The sequence below is a fragment of the Passer domesticus genome, chromosome 8 (assembly GCF_036417665.1).
Source record: "Passer domesticus isolate bPasDom1 chromosome 8, bPasDom1.hap1, whole genome shotgun sequence".
In the NCBI taxonomy this organism is placed as follows: Eukaryota; Metazoa; Chordata; class Aves; order Passeriformes; family Passeridae; genus Passer; species Passer domesticus.
The window spans coordinates 5558801-5581762 of NC_087481.1; the positions used below are offsets into that span (position 1 = coordinate 5558801).

General features: G+C 52.7%; 2 protein-coding genes and 1 long non-coding RNA gene across 3 annotated transcripts in view; 1 reads left to right on the top strand and 2 right to left on the bottom strand.

Moving 5' to 3' along the window:
• LOC135306179 (zinc finger protein 850-like) overlaps positions 1-22962 on the bottom strand; it is a gene marked incomplete at its 5' end in the record, with an annotated part of 412436 nt that overhangs the window by 326758 nt on the left and 62716 nt on the right. The window lies entirely within an intron of this gene.
• On the bottom strand, positions 6099-10652 carry LOC135305964 (serine/threonine-protein kinase pim-1-like; the record flags this gene model as incomplete). Its single annotated transcript, XM_064429541.1, has 5 exons — positions 10542-10652; positions 7619-7720; positions 7455-7505; positions 6884-7250; positions 6099-6235 (listed from the first exon to the last, which is right to left on the bottom strand). Coding segments are annotated over exons 1-5 (768 nt in total), but the record flags the coding sequence as incomplete, so codon positions are not given.
• Positions 15470-16720, top strand: LOC135305756 (uncharacterized). Its single transcript, XR_010366740.1, has 3 exons — positions 15470-15605; positions 15719-15908; positions 16478-16720. It is a non-coding gene; the product is annotated as an uncharacterized LOC135305756 (long non-coding RNA).

Here is a 22962-nt window from a genome sequence, read left to right on the forward strand (position 1 = left end):
AACACAGTCCATCCAATTCCGTCTGGGACACAGAGAGGGGAGGGTGTGGAAACAGGAGCATTGTTTGGTGAGGCCTCCTCTCTGCCCTTCACACCTTTCAGCACTTTGAACCAGCCAGGAGCTTTCTCCAAGAGTGCAATGGAGCAGCTGCTCCTGCTCTCATGTCTTGACTCTCTCCAGTCTCTGACCTTGCCTGGTTTTGTCCCTCTTGCTGTGCCCTCTGTTCCCCCAGGGCTCAGTGGCTGCTGCCCAGGACTGTGGGACTGGCACAGATCCAGTGGTCGAGACCCTCCTTGCTGTGACCTTGGAGCTGCCTGGGCACAGCAGCCTCTTCCATCTGGAATCCCCCCATGGACAGGGAGTCCCCAGCTCCCTTACTTGCACAATCTCCAGGAGCCCAGGGCTGTCATCTCTAGTCCCTGCTGGCACTGGGGGCTCCCAGTGCCTCAGGCTGCTGTGACACCGCTGCACACGGCAGGGAAGAGTGGCAGGGGCTGTGCTGAAATGACACTATAGGACACAAGACAACACGATGCAGAGACGTTGTTGCTCTCAAGGCAGGAAAAAGGAGAAGTTTATTTTTTTACTCCAACATTTATAGATTTCCAAATATGACAGTGGATTGGAGGGTGAAAGTGCCACCTCTCCAAGGACAAAAAAACAGTCCATCATGTTTCTCCTCCTCCATAAAAGAATGCAAAACAATAAGTTGTTTACAGAAAGTGTGTGAGAAAGTTTGGTACAAGAATGCAAACATCAGAACACTTAGAAAATCTTAAAAAGTCAAGACGACATTGAAAGTCAGCTCCATGTGTTGCTGCTGCTGCTGCTGCTGCTGTGGGGTCATTTGTCCAGCCCTGCCCCAGAGTCAGGGATCAGATCCAGGCCCTGCTGCTGCTCCCTCGGGATCAGCCCCGGTTTGGGTGTTGCTGTCAGGGCCAGCAGGAGCGGTGGCTGGAGCAGCAGGTGCTGACAGTACCCCCAGCCCTGGAGCTGGAGGGGTCCCTGGGCTGGGGCTGGGAGCGAGCTGCCCCTTGTTCTCCCTCTGCCCCAAGCAAAGCTGGGCCGGGCACAAGTGGGGCAGCACAGCCACCAGGGAGCCTGCGAGTCTCTTCCAGCCCTGGCTGCTCAGAGTCTGGCCTTGGAGCCTCAGGTGGCCAAAGGCAGCTGCTCCTGGTCCCTCTGTGTGCCCGTGTTCAGCAGTGCTGCTCCATCAGTCTGTGCCCAGCAGTGGGGAAAAGCCTCAGCCCTGCAGGGCCAGGAGCTGCCGGGCTCTGCCTGAGCAGCTCAGCCAGCAGGAAGGGAGCTGCTCCACATGGGAACCAGGAGCAAAGGGCTGCAGCACCTCCTGCTGGGGCAGAGCCCGAATTCTGAGAGGGAATAACAGAGTTATTCATGTGCATTGGTGCGTCAGCACTGCAGGTGCTGTGCCTGCAAACACAGGGTTTGAGATCTGCAAAAGAATTCTGCAGCACTTGACTGGATCAGGATGTCAGCAGTGCTGAACTCCAGCTCAGTCCAAATGAAACACTTCACACCTCTGCTCATATCTGCTAGAGTTTTTTCTTCAGGGTATCCAGAGAAAAGTAAACAGAGGAGGAGCTGACATTTTCATTGTTTGTCAGAAATGTATCTCATTTTGCTGTACATTCCTTTTTTATTACGAGTTCTCTGTTAAAAACACTGGACAAAAAAGAAAATAAAAAAACATGAAAGATAAAAACAAAAAACAAATGTGTAGTGAAAATCTTCTCTAACTTTGGATTAAGAGGTAACTGATCTTTTTAAAAAGAGAACACAGTTACTCTGTAAATGTTCTGATGGCATGGATCCATATTACTGACCTCAGCATCACTTTTTTAAAAGATTCTGGGTTTTGTTTGCAATATTATGTTATTTTAAATTGTGATTGAATCAATAGGAAATTGAAAGATTTATTATGCATTTATGCATTACTGTGTCTTGAATGTAAAAATATTGCAGTTTGAAATTTGGATTTAAAGTGTTGCAAATGAAAGTTATAAATCCCAATGGATTGTGTGACAGCAGCCTTTCCTAGAGGATGTGCAGCACTCCAAGGACTTCATCAGTGGGGTTGGGGTTCATGAAAAACACTGGACCTACTTGGACCTTTGTCCTGTGCCACTCTGAGATGTCATGGAATGGAACTTCACCTGCCACCAGCCCAGGTCACCCTCTGCCACTAAAGCTCCTTGGACCTTGTGCCCCCAGGCAGGCACAAAGTGTTTGTGCTGTTCCCCCTTTTGCACAAACCCACAGAGAGCTGGGATTTTTCCAAGTCTCGTGTCTGCATTGGGCCATATTCCTAAAGAAGCAGCAGCCCATCCCAATGAATATGGCAAGTTATATGGATGGCTGTGAGCTCTACTTCCGGCGTAAAAATCCTGAAACTGCTTCTGAATGCTGCTCCTTCAGCTCTTGGACATCTTCTCACACAGAGCTGGGGAAAACAATCCCCTGGTCTCTGGCTAAAGGGTGAGCTATGCCAAAGTTAGAGCTCTGTGCGAAGTCTCTATCCATTCCTATCCTATTAATATACCAATATGTGGGGGTGTGCATGGATGTGTCTTGTACACAAAGAAAGGAGTGTGCAAGCAACGTGACTGACACTTTCACTGTCCGTGTTCATCCCATACCCATGGGTACAGAGACATTATGGAAACCCTGGCACACACAGAGCATTCTCTTCATGGATACAGAGACATCCAAGACCCCCTGGCACACACAGACCCTTCTGTCCATGGATACAGAGACATCCAAGAGCCCCTGGCACACACAGACCCTTCTGTCCATGGATACAGAGACATCCAAGAGCCCCTGGCACACACAGACCCTTCTGTCCCTGGGTACAGAGACATCCAAGAGCCCCTGGCACACACAGACCCTTCTCTCCATGGATACAGAGACATCCAAGAGCCCCTGGCACACACAGACCCTTCTGTCCATGGATACAGAGACATCCTAGAGCCCCTGGCACACACACAGACCCTTCTGTCCCTGGGTACAGAGACATCCAAGAGCCCCTGGCACACACAGAGCCTTCTGTCCCTGGGTACAGAGACATCCAAGAGCCCCTGGCACACACAGACCCTTCTGTCTCTAGAGGATGGAGCGTGGTGGGTGGGGGTGGTTGGTGGGCAGCGAGTCACAGACAGCAGGCCAGACCCAGCTCCAGCCCTGCCAGGCCCTGCCAAGGCTCAGTGCAGGATCCTCTGGAATGGGAAAGCCCTTCAGCATTGTCCCTGCCCAGAGGGGCAGTGCTGGCCTGGCAGCACAGGTTGTTTTCCCCTCAGGCTGCAGGAGATGAGAACACAACACTTGCCAGCACTGAGTGCGAGGCACAGCTCCGGGTGCTCCCCATGAACCTCAGCTCTGGGAGCACTGTCTGCCCCAAGCTCCAGGGGCTGCAGTGGGAGCCCGGCTGGGCTCTGCCCTGGGGCCATCCTGCAGGGACAGCTGGAAACAGGGAGCATTCAGCTGCCACAAACAGCCAAGCCAGGGCTGCAGGGCAGCTGCTCCAGCCTGGACTGCGCTGCTGTGTGCTGTGCTCTGGGACTGGGGCTCCCAACACAGGGGACTGGACTGGTGTGCCAGAGGAGACAGAGAAGCTTCAGCTTCAGCCTCACTGAAGTGGGTGCATTGGCTGGGAAGAGTGGGGAGGCTCAAGGGGATTCACAGAGCTCATCCTGCTGCAAGGATGAAGACAAGGGAGAGGGAACTCAGCAGTGAGGAGAGCTGAGGGCTGGAGAGTGGCTCTGAATGACACTAAAATCCCACTGGACCTCTGAAACATTGCTGCTCCTCAGCCAGTGACAGCATGAGTCCCTAAACCTGGGGCTCAGCCCTCCTTGTGGTCAGGGGCAACAAGGAAGGCCAGCAAGTGATGGAGACAGCAACGGGCTGGGAATTCACTGGGGGAAAAAAGGGAGCAGTTGAGAAGTAAAATGCAGGTGGGGGAGAGAACTGTTCAGAGAAAGGGCTGAGCTACATCTTGAGCAAGCTGAAAAATGTCATTTGGAGTCCTCCCAGATTGATTTCATTTCAGAAGGTATTGAACAAGTTTAATTTTTGGGAGGTGTCATGTTTTCCCTTGGAGGTCTACACTCTGCAAACTTGAGCTGTGTTGCCAAAATGCTCAAGCAAGTCTGTGCTGCAGGTGACACCATTTCTTCTTTGGCTGATTCCGGCCCGGTGCTGAGCTCCAGCAGAGCCCCGGCAGAGCCCAGAGCAGCCTCAGCATCCGCAGAGCCCGGCTGCAAGGAGAAAAAGCAGAAACTGCCCGTCAGCTGAAGGCTCCTGTCCCCTTGTCCCAGCTGCCCGTGGTGCCCAGGCCATGCTGGCTGTGCCCAGAGCAGTGCCCAGAGCTGCCCATCAGTGCTGCCTTTGGGAGCAGGGCAGGAGGGCAGGACATGTGCCCAGCCTGCAGCCAGCCACGGCACATCCACCTGCTCAGCAGCTGCCCAGAGCAGGACGCTCCTGTGCTTGCTGCCGTCTCCCAAAAGCTCTGATCCCACCCTGCCAAGCAGACGGGGACCCACCTCATGCCATCCATGGCTGGAAGAAAAGCTGGTCCCAAACGATGTCCTCAGCCTGCTCCAAGGGCACGGCCCATCCACGCCGCAGCTGCTCCCAAGAACTTCCTGATCTAGACTGGACCAACCAGAATGCTTCCTCTAGAAAAACAAACAACAAATTGTTGAAAATAGATTACAGACAAAAAGGGATAAAAAGAACAAAGGGAAAAATCATATGTCTGTGAGGGGATTGAGGAAGGCCCAAGCCCTGCATGCCAGGGAAAAACCCAGCCATGTGTGAGCAAAGCCCAGGCTTTCTCCCTTCCCCCTGCACTGTCCCCCACAGTAACCATGATCCCAAAGCGAACAAGGGCAGTGGAGCTGCCCAAGCCCTTCCTTGCCTGCACAGCAAGGCACCTGTGCACAGATTTGGGAGTCCCACCTCTGCTCCCACCATGGGGGTTTATTTGTGTTGGGCTGGCTGCCCCAGCCCCAGCCCCAGCCTGGGGCACGGTGGGTGCTGGGGGCTGTTGGCAGGACCAGGAGCCCACTCCCATTTCGTACCCACCCCAGCCCATGCCCCCAGCCCTGCCAAAAGCAGCTGGGCAGCCGACTGAAGGATCAGCTGCATCTGCCTCAGCAAAAGGGGGGAACCTTTGCTTCCCAGCCAGGCTGGGCAATACCCAAATCTGGGAGCATTTCCCCAGGTGTGGACTCATCTGCAAATTCCCTGTGGAGTTTGGCTTTGAAGAAGGTGCCACAATCAAAGTGCATCACCTTCAACTGCTGGTGGCCAGGTTGAGGAAGAGGTTGTCATCCTTCATGTCATCCTTCATGTCATCCTCGCTGTCTCCTGCAGCAGCAGCCCCACCTGGTACAGCTTCTCTGGGGGCTCCTTCTCCTTCCCTGGGGTGAGACCAGGCTGTCAGGGCTCTGCCCAGGGCCCCAGCTGTCAGGGAACCAGGACAAGCAAAACCTGCTTGGATGGCAGCCACCAGGGCTGGGCAGAGCAGCTCAGCTCCAGCACAAGGGCTGCATGTTCCCATCCCATGACCCTGGTGCAGTGACACGGGCTGGCTTTCTTTGCTTCTCATTGCCAAGGCATGTGTGCAGATGACACTTACCAGGGCCCTGCAGCACAGTGTGCCTGTGGCTCTCTCCCTTCTTCTAGGGCAGATGAACATCCTGCATCCAAGGATGACAGAACACCTCTTCTAATGAGGGTCTGGCCAAGGGGTGCATGGATAAACACCACCCAATCAGATTTTGGCACTCTGGGGAGAGAAACCAGAAACTGCCCGTCAGCTGGAGAAGGCTCCTGTCTGCTTTGCCCCACTATTCCCATGCCCAGGCCATGCTGGATGCGCTCAGAGCTGGGCCTGAACTTTCCCCATCAATTCTTGGTTTTGGGGGAGAGCAGGACATGTGCCACCTCCTCAGCAGCTGCCAGAGCGGGATGCTCCTGAGCCCGCTGCTGTCTCCCAGCACTGGTATTCCCCCTGTGCCCAGAGAAGAGGATTCACCTGGAGAGAGCCGTTGTGGCAGTGAGAGCTGGCCCCAGCTGAAGTTCCAGCCCCTCCTGAAAGGCATCTTCCCACAGACCATCTCGTGCAGCAGGATGCCCAGGGACCAGATGGTAGCTGGCTCGCCATGGTACCAGCCAAAGCGGGTCCATTCCGGGGGGCTGTATGATGGTGTTCCTGTGGAATACAGATGGAGTTCATCAGGGGGATGCTGCTGCTCCCAGAGCCTGGCCCCAGCATCCCTGGGCGGGCGGGGGCTGCATCAGTGGCACACAGGGTGACCACTGTCCTCTCACCAGCATCTGGGACTGGTGTACAAACTTGGGATTGCAAAAAAAGCCACTGGTGTGGGAAGGGGACAGTGGAAGCCCTGGCTAGGCCCAACCATGACATGCAAAGGAAATACCCACTGCATGCCGGGGAAAAACCATGCCCTCATTCTCCCTGTCTGCATTGACCCAAACATATTATAAAGGCAAGACAAACAGGGCAAGTGGAGCAGTCCAAGCCCTTCCTCTTGCCTGCACACCAAACCAGCTGGGGCACAGGTTCTGACCTCCCTCTCTGCTACCCTGACCCACGACTGTTTTTGTCAGGCTGGCTGCACCAGCCCAGCCCCAGTCCTGGGCAGAGTGGTGGGCAAAGGCTGCCAGCAGGGCTGGAAGATGGCTCCCCACCCAGCCCTGCTCTAAAGCAACTCAGCTGCAGATTCAGTCCCATGAGTGGCAGCAAAAGGGAGAATCCCCGCTGCCACACCCAGCTTGGGCTGTGAGATCTTGGGCCGTGAGATGCCAGGAGCGGGAGCACAGCCCTGTGTAGGCTCACCTGCAAAGTGAGTGTAGGCTGTCTCTTGCAGGTAGGTGCCACAGCCAAAGTCAATCAATTTGGCCTGCCCGGTGGCCAGGTCAACCAGGATGTTCTCTGGTTTTATATCGCGGTGCAGGACCCCGCAGCTGGTGCAGTGCCGCACGGCCTCCAGCACCTGGCGGAACAGCTGCCGCGCCACCTCCTCGCGCAGGAACCCCCGTGCTTGAATGAAATGCAGGAGGTCCTGAGAGTGCTCTGGCCGCTCCAGCACCATCACAACGTCGCTCGGGAGCTCAAGCCACTCCAGCAGCTGGATGACACCGGGGAAGCCAGTGGACACCTTGTCCAGCAGCACAACCTCCAGGGGAGCGCTGGTGCCGTCGGGCTGCGGGAGGAGCATGATGCCGTCAGTGGGGCCGATGCTGGGCCAGGGCTGGGCAACCCCTCAGCCAGCCCGGGATGCTCTGCGCCCTGCGCTGGCCCCACGCCCGCTCTCCCTCGGGATGTCCTGGCGGCTTCCACCCTGCCAGGGCTCGGATCATCCCCGCCCGGCACAGCCCGGCTTCTCCCGCTGTCCCGGCTCACTCACCAGCTCGCTCCAATGCCAGATGCGGTTCCGAGGCACCCTTTTGATGGCCACCTGCAAGCCAAGGGGAGCAGCGGGCTGAGCTCAACGCCCGCCCTGCCCAGCCCCATCCTCCTCCTCCTCCTCCTGCGACCCCTCCTCCTCCTCCCGCCGGCCCCGCCACTCACCGGGGCGCCGTCCGAAAGCCGCGTCCCCGAGCAGACGCTGCCGAATCCTCCACGCCCCAGCAGCGAGCCCAGGCGGTACCGCTCCTGCAGGGCCTCCTGTGCCTTCCCTGCGGGCGGGACGCGGCTGTCAGCGCTCGGCCCGGGGCCAGCAACGGCCCCCGAGCGCCCCTCACCCGCCCCGGCCCGGCCATCCCCCGGCGTTCGCTCCCTGCAACGGGACACGGGAGCCGCGGGGCCGGGGGCCGCGCTGCCGAGCAGCGGAGCTCGGGCCGGGCAAGCCACAGCGGAGGCGGCGGGAGAGGAAACGCCGCCTGTGTCCTCCGCGGGCCCCGGGAGGAGCCGGGGCCGGGGCCGGGGCCGGGGTCGGGGCCGGGGCCGGGGCCGGGGCCGGGGTTTAGCCAGGCGGAGCCAAAAGCCTGCGATGCCGCCCCAGGCACTGAACCCCGCCCAGCAGCGCCAGCGCCAGCACGGCCAGAGCCGGGCTGGGACCAGACCTCGGTGGGACGGCCGGGGGCGGGCACGGGGCAGCCCCGCCCTGGGCCGGGGGCGGGCCGGGGGCATGGCCCGGCCGGGCACGGGGAGAGGGAGGCGGGGAGAGGAGGGGAGACCGGGAAAGGGAGAGCGGGAGAGGTGCGGGACAGCGGGAGAGGGAGAGGGAGAGGGGAACAGAATCTAAAGTTTTTTCTCTCGCTGCTGCTGCTGCCGCTGCTACTGCCGCTGCTGCTGCTGCTGCTGCTGCTGCTGCAACTGAAGCTCCGGGGCCGTTTGTCCCCGTGTCCGTTTGTCCGTTGCCCGCTCGCGCCCGCCCCGAGCCCCACGTTCCCCGAGGGCAGCCCCTGAGCCTGTCCAAACACGGGAACTTTGCCGAGTTCAGCCAAGAGCCAGAGTCTGGACTCCTGCACAGTGGCTTAGGAATCCCCTCAGTCCCTGCTATGCATTGTTCCTGCTGAGGGTCAAACCCTCTCAGAGCGCATTCCCTGAATGCAGAATTTGTACCTGACACAAACACTGCACTTACCCCTCCAGCATTGCTTTCCAAGAAAAACAGGGGAAGCCAAAGTGTGTGTAGGTCATGGTATCTTAAAATGTCTAAAACTTGCCAACTCATGGATCTTAGCGGTGAGATCTGTTTGGAATTAATGGGATGGACAACTAGTGGAAGATGGAAAAGGGGAGCATAAAAACAAATCGAGAAAAACGTCTTGAATTGTTTCAATTTTCATTTAATTTCTTAAAAGCTCTTTCAGTTTTTCCAGAATCTTCTCCTCAGTCCTGTTTGCTTTGTCCATGAACCTTTCCTGAAGAACGAGGTACAGCTTCTGTCACAAGGTTGCCACCAACTGCAGCTTTCCACACTGTGTGTGCAGCACAACTCTTGCAGCAAAGCAGGACAAATATTTGAAGAATTTTGCAGCTTGTTCTTTTCTTTTCCTTGTGGGCTGGGCAGTTGTGCCATTGGTAAGGTTTTCATTGTTACTGTTCTACCCTAAGAAAACATGACAGGCTACCAAGAACTCCTGGGGAATGCAAGCCTGACTGAATGCAGAGAAACAATCTGGAGAGCCTGCAGCCAGAAGTGGAGAGCTGTGTGATCATCATTCCAACACCCCCAAGGACATCTTGAAAGTGATCTAGAAGATGAAAATGGGCTGACAGAGGGAGTTTGTTTCTGTGTTCACTTCAGATTCTGCTACATCTGAAATCAATTCTACAGTCTCCATCTAAATCAAGAGTACAGTCAGTTCATGAAAAGCCCCAGAACAATCTGCACCTCTCAGGAGATGACTGAAATAATCTGTAAAGGAAAAATGCAGGAGAAATGCATTTCTCAGCACTGCGGTATTTGCCTGCCTGAAACCCTCCTCCATTTCCGCCCCATTCCTGGATCTGTTGGTGTCAGTTCTGTATTTGGTGGTGCCTCCAGCCCTGAATCCCCTCATCTACAGCCTGAGGCACCAGGAGCTCAAGGCTGCAGTGTGGAGACTGATGACTGGACATCTTAGGAAGCATTAAACTGCTGGCCAATTTCTGCAAATAACTTGTAACAAAATTAATTTTTGATAGTTCTGTTGGTTTGGTTCTTTGATTTCCCTGTCTTTTTTTTTTAATATTCTCCCTAAAGCTAGATAATTGTTTCTGCTATTTCTGACTTTGTTTCTCTCCACATTCACCGTGGCCGCAGACTGTGACAATGAGGAGCTGTGCACTCGGTGGCTTTAGACGAATTAAGTATCTCCCAGCAGAGTTTTCTTCAGAGATGCCCTTTTGTTGCCTTCTCTGGAGCTGCAGCAGCAATGTCTGTGTGCAGAGCTGGGGGCAGATCAGTGCTGGCACAGCAGCTGTGCCCAGCAGCAGCAGCAGCACTTGGTGTTGCCAGTGCTGCTGCCGTGGCCCTGCCCCGCTGCCCTGGTGGCCCTGGTGTTGCTGCAGGGCCTGAGTGCTCTCAGGGCCGGGCACAGTCCTGGGGGTGGCAGTGCCGGGGCTGCAGCAGGGACAGGCCATGGGCACTGCTGGGGCAGCGCTGATGCCTCAGGCCAGGCCCTGGGGGCTGCAGGCTCCTTGCCCAGGCTCTCTCAAGAACACGGCCAGGCCAATGCTCAGCACAGAAAAGCCCCAGGGTGAGCAGCCCCAGGCTGGCCGTGGGCAGGCTGGGGGCAAACAGCATGGCTGGGGCTCTGCAAGGGCCCTGGGGGAGACGGGAAGGAGCAGCAGAGCAGGTGCTGATCCCTCAAGTCCTTTTCTGCCTGGCTGTTGTCCAGCCACTCTGTCCCCAGCCTGTAGTGCTGCAGGGGTTGTTGTGGCCAAAGTGCAGGGCCCGGCACTTGGTCTTGTTTAACCTCACCTTGTTGGATTTGGGCCCTGGATCCAGCCTGTCCAGGGCCCTGTGTAGAGCCCTCCTCTCCTCCAGCAGATCCACACTCACACCCAGCTTGGTGTTATCTGAAAATTTGCTGATGCTGGACTCAATCCCCTCATCCAGACCAACAATGCAGATACTGAAATCCATGCTGGCTGGCTCTGATGCCTCGGCCATCCTGTGGGTGCCCTGTGATGGCTCTCAAGGTGATCTGTTCCATAACCTTGCCAAGCACCCAGGTCAGGCTGACAGGCCTGGAGTTCCCCAGATCCTCCTTCCAGCCCTTCTTGGGGATGGGCTCACATTGGCACCTCCACTCCTCTGGGGCCTCCCTGCTGAGCCAGGACTGATGGTGAATGATTGAGAGCAACTTGGGGAGATCATCCACCAGCTCCCTCATCCCTCTAGGATGGATCCCATCTGCTCCCAGAGACACCTGTGAGCACCTGAGTGGCTCAGCAGGTCCCCAGCTGCTTCCTCCTGGATTCCAGGGGGCTGTTCTGCTCCCTGTGCCCATCTACCAGCTCAGGAGAACACTTGTCCTGAGGATGGCCTGTCTTACTGTTGAAAACTGAGGCAAAGAAGAGGTGAAGTACCTCAGCCCATTCTTCATCTTTGGTAACCATATCTCCCACAATAAGAAATGCAGGTTGTCCTTACCCCTCCTTTTGACATTAATGTGCTTATAAAAACATAATAATTATCCTTCACAGAAGTATCCATATTAAGTCCTAATTGAGCTTTCATTTCTCTAATTTTCTTTCTGCACAAACTAACAACAACCTTAAACATTTCTTGATTTACCTGCCCCTATGTCCAAAGATGCTGCACCCTCTTTGTAATCCCTAAATTCCTGCAAAAGCTCCATGCCTAGCCATGACAGTCATTTCCCCCTCTGGGTCATCTTTCTGCACAAAGGGACAGCCTACTCTTGCTCCTTCAAGATTTCTTTTTTGAAGCGTTTCCATCCTTCCTGGAACTCGTTGTTTGTAAGGGCTGTTTATCTTTAAAAAATCAATACCTGATTTGGTACTCCCCAAATCTGCATCCTCAATAGGCCAAATGCTGCCCTTAAAAGTCCAGGGCAGAAAATTTATTGATGCCCCTCCTTCTTTCACACAATATTGAAACAACTCATAATTTCATGGTGACTGTGCCCCAAACAGCCTCTGACCAGCACTTCTCCCACCAGCCCTTCCCTGTTTGTGAGCAGCAGGAGACAGAGCTTTCCTTGGGAGTGGGAATTGCAGTAAACATCCCCAAAGTGCAGCTTGGAAGGTTCAGGCTGGAGCTGAGGAGAAAGCAAAGTCCCTGCCAGGGTGGAATTGTGGTGCTCGAGGTGTGGCAGCGTGAGGCTGGGCCATGGCCGGCTCTGTGTGCCAGGAGCCGGCAGCGCTGGGTGCAGGGAGCCCAGGGAGGGCACAGAAACGCTGGCTGAGAAATGCTGGGGCACAGCGAGAGGGGCGAGTGCAGCCGGCCAGGGCACAGGAGCAGCACGCACAGGGGGCACAGCCTGCAGGACAGATGGCCGAGGGCTGGGCAGGGCTGGCAGGGCCACAGGCACCCAGGCCTTTGTGCCCTGGGCTCGGGCAGCGCCTCTGGAGGCCCCACAGCAGGAACTTTCCTGGCAGGGGCTGCACTTTGGCTCTCCCTCGGCCTACCTGGCCAGGCTGGCAGGGGCTGCAGGTTGATGGCATTTGTCCTTGCTGCCCCTGACATCCCCCTGCCCCACAGAGAGCCCCGAACCACCCGTGAGGGACAGGCCCTGCTGGCCCAGGCTGGGCTCAGGGCTTGGCCTTTCTGCTTCCCCCAGCCAGCCCAGGCCTTGCTCAGCATTGCAGTTCCCTGCCCAGAGCCTTGGGCTCCCTGCACTCCTGGCCTCAAGGATCTGCTCTCAGCAGTCCCTGGGGAGCTTTTGGCACTCCCTGCCCTCCCTGGGGCCCAGCCATGCTCCAAGGCACTTGGAGTTTTGCTGCTGACTCCTTGAGCAGCTTCTTCATCCTTCTCTCAGTGCCTGAGGCTCCTGGACCCAGCCCCAAATCCACCGTAGGGCTGATTAAAATACAGAAAGCCCTGGGGAGCTCTTTCTCTTACTTCAATTTTCCTCCAAGCCTCCAGGGCTTGTGAAGCAGCTTGGAGTCAGTCTGGAATTCTGTTAAGGAGGGAGATTTCAAAGTGCACCGACAGCATGATGTTTGGTTTTAATCACGTGTGTGGGTTTTTATTTTTCAGTTCAGAAAAGAGGTGAAAGAACGATTCCCCAGGTGATCTTGATGCTGAATGTCTCCCTAGGAGATCTGGGCATGGAGAGGAACAAGCCCCTTGCAGGCTGACCCATTTTGGACAACCTGCTCCTCACCCCAGCCTCACCATGTCTGACATGGCCCACCTGGGACTGACATCCCAAAACATAAAAAAGTATGCATTTTTAAAATAAATAAGATTGATTAATTTATAAAATTATAATTATAGTTTTTAAATTTATATTAGTATTACTGTATATTTCTATTACCTTTGATATTTATGTGAAAAATTGAATACATTTTTAGCAATCAAAAATTTATTTGTCATTGGTTTTAAATAAAACAATTCCTTTCATTAAATCATTGACCACTATTGGCCATTTATTTCTCCTTCTTAATGCTAATTAGTGCTATTTTTAGATCTTTTGACATATTTTTTTATTATTTTCACGCACAGGGTAAAAGGGGCCACTCTGGGGTCCCTGGAGACATTTCTGGGGCACATTTGGGGCAGTTTAGGGTCTGGGTAGTGTGATAAACAAGTCCACTGAATTTAAGGATCAAATAATTATCTTTATTATTTTTGCAAGCAAGAATAAGCAAGGACAGCGCTGGGCGGCCCGGAGTCTCCGCTCCACTTTGGCTCACAAAATTCCTATCCCCTGAGTCCACCTTTTATTGCCTTCTTCTCCGGGTTTAGGGATGACGTGATCTGTCTTCTGCACTTGCTCATTCAGTTGCTAGGGGGTCTTTTTCTGCCTTCTGGTGGTCGTGGGATGAAGGCTTAGTCCCCCTTATTCTTCCTCTTTGTAAACGCTGAGTGAACTTATGCCTTATAAGGCATATCTGTACAGAACACTATACACTTTTCTGCAAGCTAAGCAATTCTTACTAGTACTATACACTTTCTGCAAGCTAAGCAATTCTAGTGAGTTTAAGGATTGTTATTACAGCTGCTTCTCATTACTTTCCTTTCACAAGGCATAACTTTACAATGGAATTCCCAAAGCACTATAGTAAACCAGCAACCATATGTATCTGCACAAGAAGTTTTTTTGGCTATTTAACTATTCTTTTATATTGTATAGTTATTTAGCTATTGATTTAATTAATGAACAAATGTATTACTACTTATTACAAATCCCCCATTTCTTTTTTTACCAATTTTGTTCATTAAATCTTTCTAGTTCTTTCCTAGCAAGCATTAAATGAGCTGCCGCATCAGTTAAGCTATGTGCACTAATTATAGGTGCTAACTTCCTTAGTATCTTCATCATATTCCAATTCAGAATGAATAGAACTGCTGACAAAATAAAACCAAGCAGTCAATATCAACAGAACAAAAATGGGATGGCATACACTGTTTAGGACCCCTGTGGCATTAGGAGACAAACCGAAAAGGGTATCCCACTGGATGTCACTCTGGAAATGCCAGTGGCTCAGCTGAGAGCTCTGGCAGTGACTGACACTGCACTGAGAGGGGCTGCAGTCCTGCAAGGGTCTTTCATCAGGAGCAAACAGCAGCCTGGAGGGTGGGCAATGCTGGATCTGTACCACTGCGTGCTCATCCTTCACCTGAATGTGGAGCTGCCCCCAAAGTTGCCATGGATCACTTTTTCTTTTTCTCCTCTTGGGTATATTTTGGAGCAGCTGTTCTATGTGGCTTTTGATGGTGATCCTGTGGCAAACATCCATTTGCCTGCTGTGCTATCCTCACAACTAATACTATCTCTTCATTTCCTTTGGTTTTATTTGGCGTTTTTTATCTATTTGTTTGATTGGTTTGCTGCATGGGTTTGTTTGTTTGATTGATTTGGGTTTTTGTCTGATTTGGTTTGAGTTTTTTGTTTGCTTTTTCATAAATGACTGGTGAAGTTGGCAAAGCCAAACTCAAGATAATGTAAACCAGGATCAGCTTTCCAGAAATTCCTTTTGGCTGGGTTTAGCTGCATCCCCCAGGCTCAGGATCACTAGTATATTTTCAGGTTTTGCTCTGCATATCAGCCTGCCCAGACTCCGCTTGGTGTTTCACAAATGGAGAAGACAATGGACATTGTGCCAAGCTTCCTTTCAAACTGAAAAACCTGGGTCAGCATGACAGAAAAGAAGAAAAATAAATCACCAGTTAGAACAGAACCAGTGTCCCACCATCTTCCTCTCCACTGTTATTAATTTTGTACATTTAGAGGCAAACCTGGGTCTAAAGCTTGCATCTCTCAGTTCCTGATGCTATTTGCTACCCTGCAGCCTTGACTGGCCCTGATGTGACTGACTGCTGGGCAAGTGGGGCTGGGTATGCTCAGCCTGGAGAGAGGAGACACTGGGAGGCCTCACTGTGGCTGTGCAGGACTGGAAGGGTCCCGCAGGAAAGAAGGGGACAGAGTGTTCAGCAGGGCCTGTGGTGACAGGACAAGTGGGGATGGCTTTCAACTGCAGCAGGTTGATTGAAGCTGCATCTAAGGAAGCTGCTCTTTCCCACTGGGGGTGGTGGGGCACTGGCCCAGGCTGTGCACAGAGGCTGTGCATGCCCCATCCTTGGCAACAGGGCTCTGAGCAGCATGCTCTGGGGGAAGACGGCTCAGCTGGGAACAAGATGTTGTTCTTCAGGCTCCCTTGCAAGCCCAACCGTTCAGGGACTCCATCATTCCATGGTCTCCACTGTCCACTTCAGATGGAGCCTGGGAACTGTGATGTCACAGCCCACGCTCCAGCTGGAACGTCCAGCGCCCAGCAAAGGGCACAACACAACCCTTGGCCGCTGTGTTTGCATGCTCTTCACCCTGCTCCTGCCCACTCTGCTTGTCAGCTTTCCTCAGTCCTGAAAGATCCTTAGTGCCTGGATTTTGTCATCCAGCCCTGCAGGATGCTCCCATTTGTCCTGAGGAAGGTCTGGTGCCATTCCATGGAGGTGGACAACCCCCCACCTGCCCGGGTGGGCTGGAGCTCTGTGGGGATGGAGTGGGACAGGGAGCCCACTCTGAGGTTTTGCTGCCTCTGCAGGCTGTCCCAGACAGAGAAGAGGAGATGGAGGTGGATATAGAGATTGATAGAGAGGAGGACATGGAGACGGAGGGAGAAGACAGTGGGGAGGAGGAGATGGACGTGGAGGTGGAGGTGGAGGTGACGGTGGAAGAAGAGATGGATGTGGATATGGAAGACTCCATTGTGGACATGGATATTGATTAAAAAGGTGAGGAAGAGGCCATAATCTTGGCATGAAGACCACTGCATGCAGCAGGACAGGCAGAGTGGGTCTCCTGCTGCCAGGCTGGGGCTGGGCTGGGTGCTCCCTGCTCAGGGACATTGTACCCAGGGCACTGGATTCTGGTGGCCATCCGCAGCCTGTCCTGTGCCTGCTTGCTCCACACAAGCTCCGTCCCAGACCCAGCCAGGCTCAGTTCTGGTAGCAGAGTCCTGCTGCTGGGCCAGTGTCTGCCAGCCTGGGGGCACATGCAAGAGCCCTCTGTGCCTGACTGGACTGACCGTGGCATTTGCTTTTCTTCCAGGTGCGATGGACATCATGGAGAGAGATGCCACCTTTTTCTACATACGTTTTACACTTTGATGTTGTCTTTAGGATATAGGTTTTTTGGTGTTTGTCTTCTGTAAATACGTTTCATATATTTTTTGTTAGATAGGTTTTTCTGTATATATGTTCTATCGATTGTTGTTGTTACAAATATTCTTGCAATGTAAATCTATTCTGTATTTTTGCTGCTGTTCTTCTCTACTAAACAAATTTTATTTTTCACACCCCAGTTCTCCTTGCATTTGCTTCAGGCACAGGCAGCATATTGCCAAGGTGTAGTTTCCACTTGCTCCAGGTTCCCAGGGCTGGAGGTCAGAAGTAGATGAAGGCATAAAAATCCACAATTAAGAGTGTCCATGACACCCAGAGCCAAAAGAAGCCCAGGGAAGCACGTGCTCCAAACCACAGCAGAAATGTAGTGAGAGCTCTGGAGGGAACAAAAGAAAGAGGAAGCCTGAAGAAAGGAAAAAACGTCTCCCCACAAGTTGTTTTGCTTTTTTTCATTGAGAGTCTCTTCTATCATGTGGTGGAAACCCAGAAAAATGAAGGTCAGGAGAAGCATGGCTTATTGGGAACATTCCTGCATTGTAGACAATCCTTGTGCAAATCATCCCATGCAGCACTCACATGTTTAATTGCTTCTCTTCCTGGGGAAGCAGAGTTGCTTTCTTTACTCCAAGCAAGATTTTCTCCCTCCTCCCTGGCAAAGAACAGGCTCCCATCCAGGCAAGCGCTTGCTGCTTTCCTTAACACTCATCACACCCATGCTAAGGAGAGTGGAGCAGGTTAATTTATCACTTGTTGCAAGTTCTAAGTCCTTCTTAGATAAGGACCATGTTCAGCTGAGTGACAGTGAAGCAAAATGGCAAGCCAGGAATCAATTTCCCTGCACACAATGTACTCCAGTCACATGGATGGTTTCTCACTGGCACACAGGAGGAAGGAAAGGAACACAAATGCATCATTGTACATCAAGTCATACATGTTGAAGGATGAGCAGATCTCACGGGGATATGGAAACCCCCCCTGAAAAGCAGTTCAGAGAAATCCTGAGCTGTTTTGTAGTCTTAGGCATGAAGATGCTCAGGATCTTCCACAGATGCTCAGCAGGCAGCAGGATTGCGGCTGGATGTCACTCTGCAAATGCCAGTGGCTCAGCTGAGAGCTCTGGCAGTGACTGACACTGCACTGAGAGGGGCCACAGTCCTGCAAGGGGCTTTCATCAGGAGCAAACAGCAGCCTGGAGGGTGGGCAATGCTGGATCTGTACCACTGCGTGCTCATCCTTCACCTGAATGTGGAGCTGCCCCCAAAGTTGCCATGCATCACTTTTTCTTTTTCTCCTCTCAGGTATATTTTGGAGCAGCTGTTCTATGTGGCTTTTGATGGTGATCCTGTGGCAAACATCCATTTTCCTGCTGTGCTATCCTTGCAACTAATACTATCTCTTCATTTCCTTTGGTTTTATTTGGCGTTTTTTATCTATTTGTTTGATTGGTTTGCTGCATGGGTTTGTTTGTTTGATTGATTTGGGTTTTTGTCTGATTTGGTTTGAGTTTTTTGTTTGCTTTTTCATAAATGACTGGTGAAGTTGGCAAAGCCAAACTCAAGATAATGTAAACCAGGATCAGCTTTCCAGAAATTCCTTTTGGCTGGGTTTAGCTGCATCCCCCAGGCTCAGGATCACTAGTATATTTTCAGGTTTTGCTCTGCATATCAGCCTGCCCAGACTCCGCTTGGTGTTTCACAAATGGAGAAGACAATGGACATTGTGCCAAGCTTCCTTTCAAACTGAAAAACCTGGGTCAGCATGACAGAAAAGAAGAAAAATAAATCACCAGTTAGAACAGAACCAGTGTCCCACCATCTTCCTCTCCACTGTTATTAATTTTGTACATTTAGAGGCAAACCTGGGTCTAAAGCTTGCATCTCTCAGTTCCTGATGCTATTTGCTACCCTGCAGCCTTGACTGGCCCTGATGTGACTGACTGCTGGGCAAGTGGGGCTGGGGATGCTCAGCCTGGAGAGAGGAGACACTGGGCGGCCTCACTGTGGCTGTGCAGGACTGGAAGGGTCCCGCAGGAAAGAAGGGGACAGAGTGTTCAGCAGGGCCTGTGCTGACAGGACAAGGGGGGATTGGCTTTCAACTGCAGCAGGTTGATTGAAGCTGCATCTAAGGAAGCTGCTCTTTTCCACTGGGGGTGGTGGGGCACTGGCCCAGGCTGTGCACAGAGGCTGTGCATGCCCCATCCTTGGCAACAGGGCTCTGAGCAGCCTGCTCTGGGGGAAGACTGCTCAGCTGGGAACAAGATGTTGTTCTTCAGGCCCCTTGCAAGCCCAACCGTTCAGGGACTCCATCATTCTATGGTCTCCACTGTCCACTTCAGATGGAGCCTGGGAACTGTGATGTCACAGCCCACGCTCCAGCTGGAACATCCAGTGCCCAGCAAAGGGCACAACACAACTGTTGTTCGTTGTGTTCGCATGCTCTTCACCCTGCTCCTGCCCACTCTGCTTTTCACCTGCCCCCTGATAACCCATTCAGTCCTGAAAGGTCCTTAGTGCCTGGATTTTGTTATCCAGCCCTGCAGCATGCTCCCCTTTGTTCTGAGGAAGGTATGGTGCCATTCCATGGAGGTGGACACCCCCCACCTGCCCGGGTGGGCTGGAGCTCTGTGGGCATGGAGTGGGACAGGGAGCCCACTCTGAGGTTTTGCTGCCTCTGCAGGCTGTCCCAGACAGAGAGGAGGAGATGGAGGTGGATACAAAGATTGATACGGAGGAGGAGATGGAGACGGAGGGAGAAGACAGTGGGGAGGAGGAGATGGAGGTGGAGGTGGAGGTGACGGTGGAAGAGGAGATGGAATTGGATATGGAAGAGTCCATTGAGGACATGGATATTGATTAAAAAGGTGAGGAAGAGGCCATGATCTTGGCATGAAGGGCAATGCCAGCAGCAGGACAGGCTGAGTGGGTCTCCTGCTGCCAGGCTGGGGCTGGGCTGGGTGCTCCCTGCTCATGGACATTGTACCCCGGGCACTGGATTCTGGTGGCCATCCACAGCCTGTCCTGTGCCTGCTTTGCTCCACACAAGCTCCATCCCAGAGCCAGCCAGGCTCAGTTCTGGTAGCAGAGTCCTGCTGCTGGGCCAGTGTCTGCCAGCCTGGGGGCACATGCAAGAGCCCTCTGTGCCTGACTGGAGTGACCGTGGCATTTGCTTTTCTTCCAGGTGCGATGGACATCACAGAGACACCACCCTTTTGTATATATGTTCTACTGTTTGTTGTTTTTCTTTAGAATATCGATTGTAGGGCTCTTTTTGACTTCTGTAAATACGTTTCCCATAGTTTTCCTAGGTAGGTTTTTCTGTATATATGTTCTATTGATTGTTGTTGTTGCAAATATTCTTGCAATGTAAATATGTTCTGTATTTTTGCTGCTGTTCTTCTCTAATAAACAAATTTTATTTTTCACACTCCAGTTCTCCTTGCTTTTGCTTCAGACACAGGCAGCATTTTGCAAAGTTGTAGTTTCCACTTGCTCCAGGTTCCCAGGGCTGGAGGTCAGAAGTAGATGAAGGCATAAAAATCCACAATTAAGAGTGTCCATGGCAGCCAGAGAAAAAAGAAGCCCAGGGGATCAGGAAAGAGGGAAGCACGTGCTCCAAACAACAGCAGAAATGTACTGAGTGGTCTGGAGGGAACAAAAGAGAGAAGGAGGCCTGAAGAAATGAAAAAAGGTCCGCTTGGTCTTTCACAAATGGAGAAGACAATGGACATTGTGCCAGGCTTCCTTTCAAACAGAAAATTCTGGGGCAGCATGACAGAAAAGAAAAAAAAAAAAAAATCACCAGTTAGAACAGAACCAGTGTCCCACCATCTTCCCCTCCGCTGTTATTAATTTTGAACATTTAGAGGCAAACCTGGGTCTAAAGCTAGCATCTCTCAGTTCCTGATGCTATTTGCTACCCTTCAGCCTTGACTCGCCCTGATGTGACTGACTGCTGGGCAAGTGGGGCTGGGGATGCTCAGCCTGGAGAGAGGAGACACTGGGCGGCCTCACTGTGGCTGTGCAGGACTGGAAGGGTCCTGCAGGAAAGAAGGGGACAGAGTGTTCAGCAGGGCCTGTGCTGACAGGACAAGGGGGGATGGCTTTCAACTGCAGCAGGTTGATTGAAGCTGCATCTAGGGAAGCTGCTCTTTTCCACTGGGGGTGGTGGGGCACTGGCCCAGGCTGTGCACAGAGGCTGTGCATGCCCCATCCTTGGCAACAGGGCTCTGAGCAGCATGCTCTGGGGGAAGACGGCTCAGCTGGGAACAAGATGTTGTTCTTCAGGCTCCCTTGCAAGCCCAACCGTTCAGGGACTCCATCATTCCATGGTCTCCACTGTCCGCTTCAGATGGAGCCTGGGAACTGTGATGTCACAGCCCACGCTCCAGCTGGAACGTCCAGCGCCCAGCAAAGGGCACAACACAACTGTTGTTCGTTGTGTTCGCATGCTCTGCACCTTGCTCCTGCCCTCGCCTTTCACTCTTCTTATCCCCCCGATACCCCCATCATTCCTGACAGCTCCTGACTGCCTGCATTTCATCATCCAGCCCTGCAGGATGCTCCCCTTTGTTCTGAGGAAGGTCTGGTGCCATTCCATGGAGGTGGACACCCCCACCTGCCCAGGTGGGCTGGAGCTCTGTGGGGATGGAGTGGGACAGGGAGCCCACTCTGAGGTTTTACTACCTCTGCAGGCTGTCCCAGACAGAGAGGAGGAGATGGAGGTAGATACCAAGATTGATACGGAGGAGGAGATGGAAATAGACGGAGAAGACCCTGGAGAGGAAGAGATGGAGGTGGATATGGAAGAGTCCATTGAGGACATGGATATTGATTAAAAAGGTGAGGAAGAGGCCATGATCTTGGCATGAAGAGCAATGCCAGCAGCAGGACAGGCAGAGTGGGTCTCCTGCTGCCAGGCTGGGGCTGGGCTGGGTGCTCCCTGCTCAGGGACACTTGATTCTGGTGGCCATCCACAACCTGTCCTGTGCCTGCTTTACTCCACACAAGCTCCATGCCAGAACCAGCCAGGCCCAGTTCTGGTAGCAGAGTCCTGCTGCTGGGCCAGCATGTGCCAGCCTGGGGGCACATGCAAGAGCCCTCTGTGCCTGACTGGAGTGACCGTGGCATTTGCTTTTCTTCCAGGTGCGATGGACAGCACAGACAGAGACACCACCCTTTTGTATATATGTTCTGCTGTTTGTTGTTGTTCTTTAGAATGTAGATTGTAGGGCTATTTTTGACTTCTGTAAATACATTTCAGATATTTTTGTTAGGTAGGTTTTTATGTATATATGTTCTATCGATTGTTGTTGTTACAAATATTCTTACACTGTAAATATCTTCTGTATTTTTGCTGCTGTTTTTCTGTAATAAACAAATTTTATTTTTCACACCCCAGTTCTCCTTGCATTTGCTTCAGGCACAGGCAGCATTTTGCAAAGTTGTGCTTTCCACTTGCTCCAGGTTCCCAGGACTGGGGGTCCCTGGCACAGCCACCCCAGGAGTGGGGGTCCCTGTGCACAGAGGGGTTCCCCTGACAGAGGTGAGCCTCTCCTTGCAGTTTCTCTGGACACACTTGGGAGCTGTAGGGGCAAAGCCCAGCGTGCCCTGGCCCATGGATCCCATGTTGGAGCAGGGCTGAGCCTGTGTGCTCCTGCAGAGCCTCAGCCATGGCTCTTCCCTGGGCAGCGCCAGGGCTAAGGAGGGAGCACTGGGCTGTGGGCAAGCCCTGCTCCTGGGCACCCTGAGGGGCTGGAGCCAGCCTGGAGAGAGCCTCAGCCCTACATGGACCAAGATTTCCTTTGGAAATCCCCTCTCTCCCCAGACTCTGCTGAGCACAACAAGAATTGATCCTCCCAGTTCAAGGTGTGACCTTCATTGACACAAATGTGTCCCTTGCACTTTCTAGCACAGCAAATGTCAGTGCTTGTAATCCCTGTTCTGCACACTCTGTTCAGGCAGCAAAACATCTGAACCTGAGGGAACATCTGGAATCGCATCAACCTGCAGAGAGCTCCAGGGGGAGAACCTACCCCCAAGCACCCTGAGAAATCCTTGACACTGATAGTCTGGGGCAGAGCTGAAACTAAAGTATTTTCATGCCAAGAGAGAGGATTATTTTATTGCTGAATTCATTCTCCAAGAACAAGAATGGAAGCTTTTGGTCTCCTCACCTGCCACAGATGTGTATTGCCAAGGTTTGCCTCTGGGTTATGACTGGTTTTGATGAATCTGTTCAGAACTCTGATGCTGTTCCTGGCTAAGGTGCAGAGATGATATTTCAGAGCCAGATGAGCTCAGCACATCTTGTGCAATGCAGAATTTCCAGAGCCAGACATTCAGGCCATGCAAACTGATACTTTTTCATCTCCGTGCAAAGATCAGTATTAGGACATCTCTGATGTACCACACACTTCTCGGAGCTGTCCCTTTCACCCAGCTCTCCCCAGTCACTTCACAGACTTCACTCCAAGCAGTTTCTGATAGAGCTCAGTAGCACATGGGATTTAATCCTGGTTTTTCTTCATCTTCTCCAGAGCTGTCTCCAGACACGGTGTGTGGGCACTGTCTGACAGCAGCAGCATTAACGTGTCACCTCCCTGACACTGAGGTTCATGTCACAACTTTTCATCAAAAGCAGCAAATCAATGATTCCCACTGGGTCC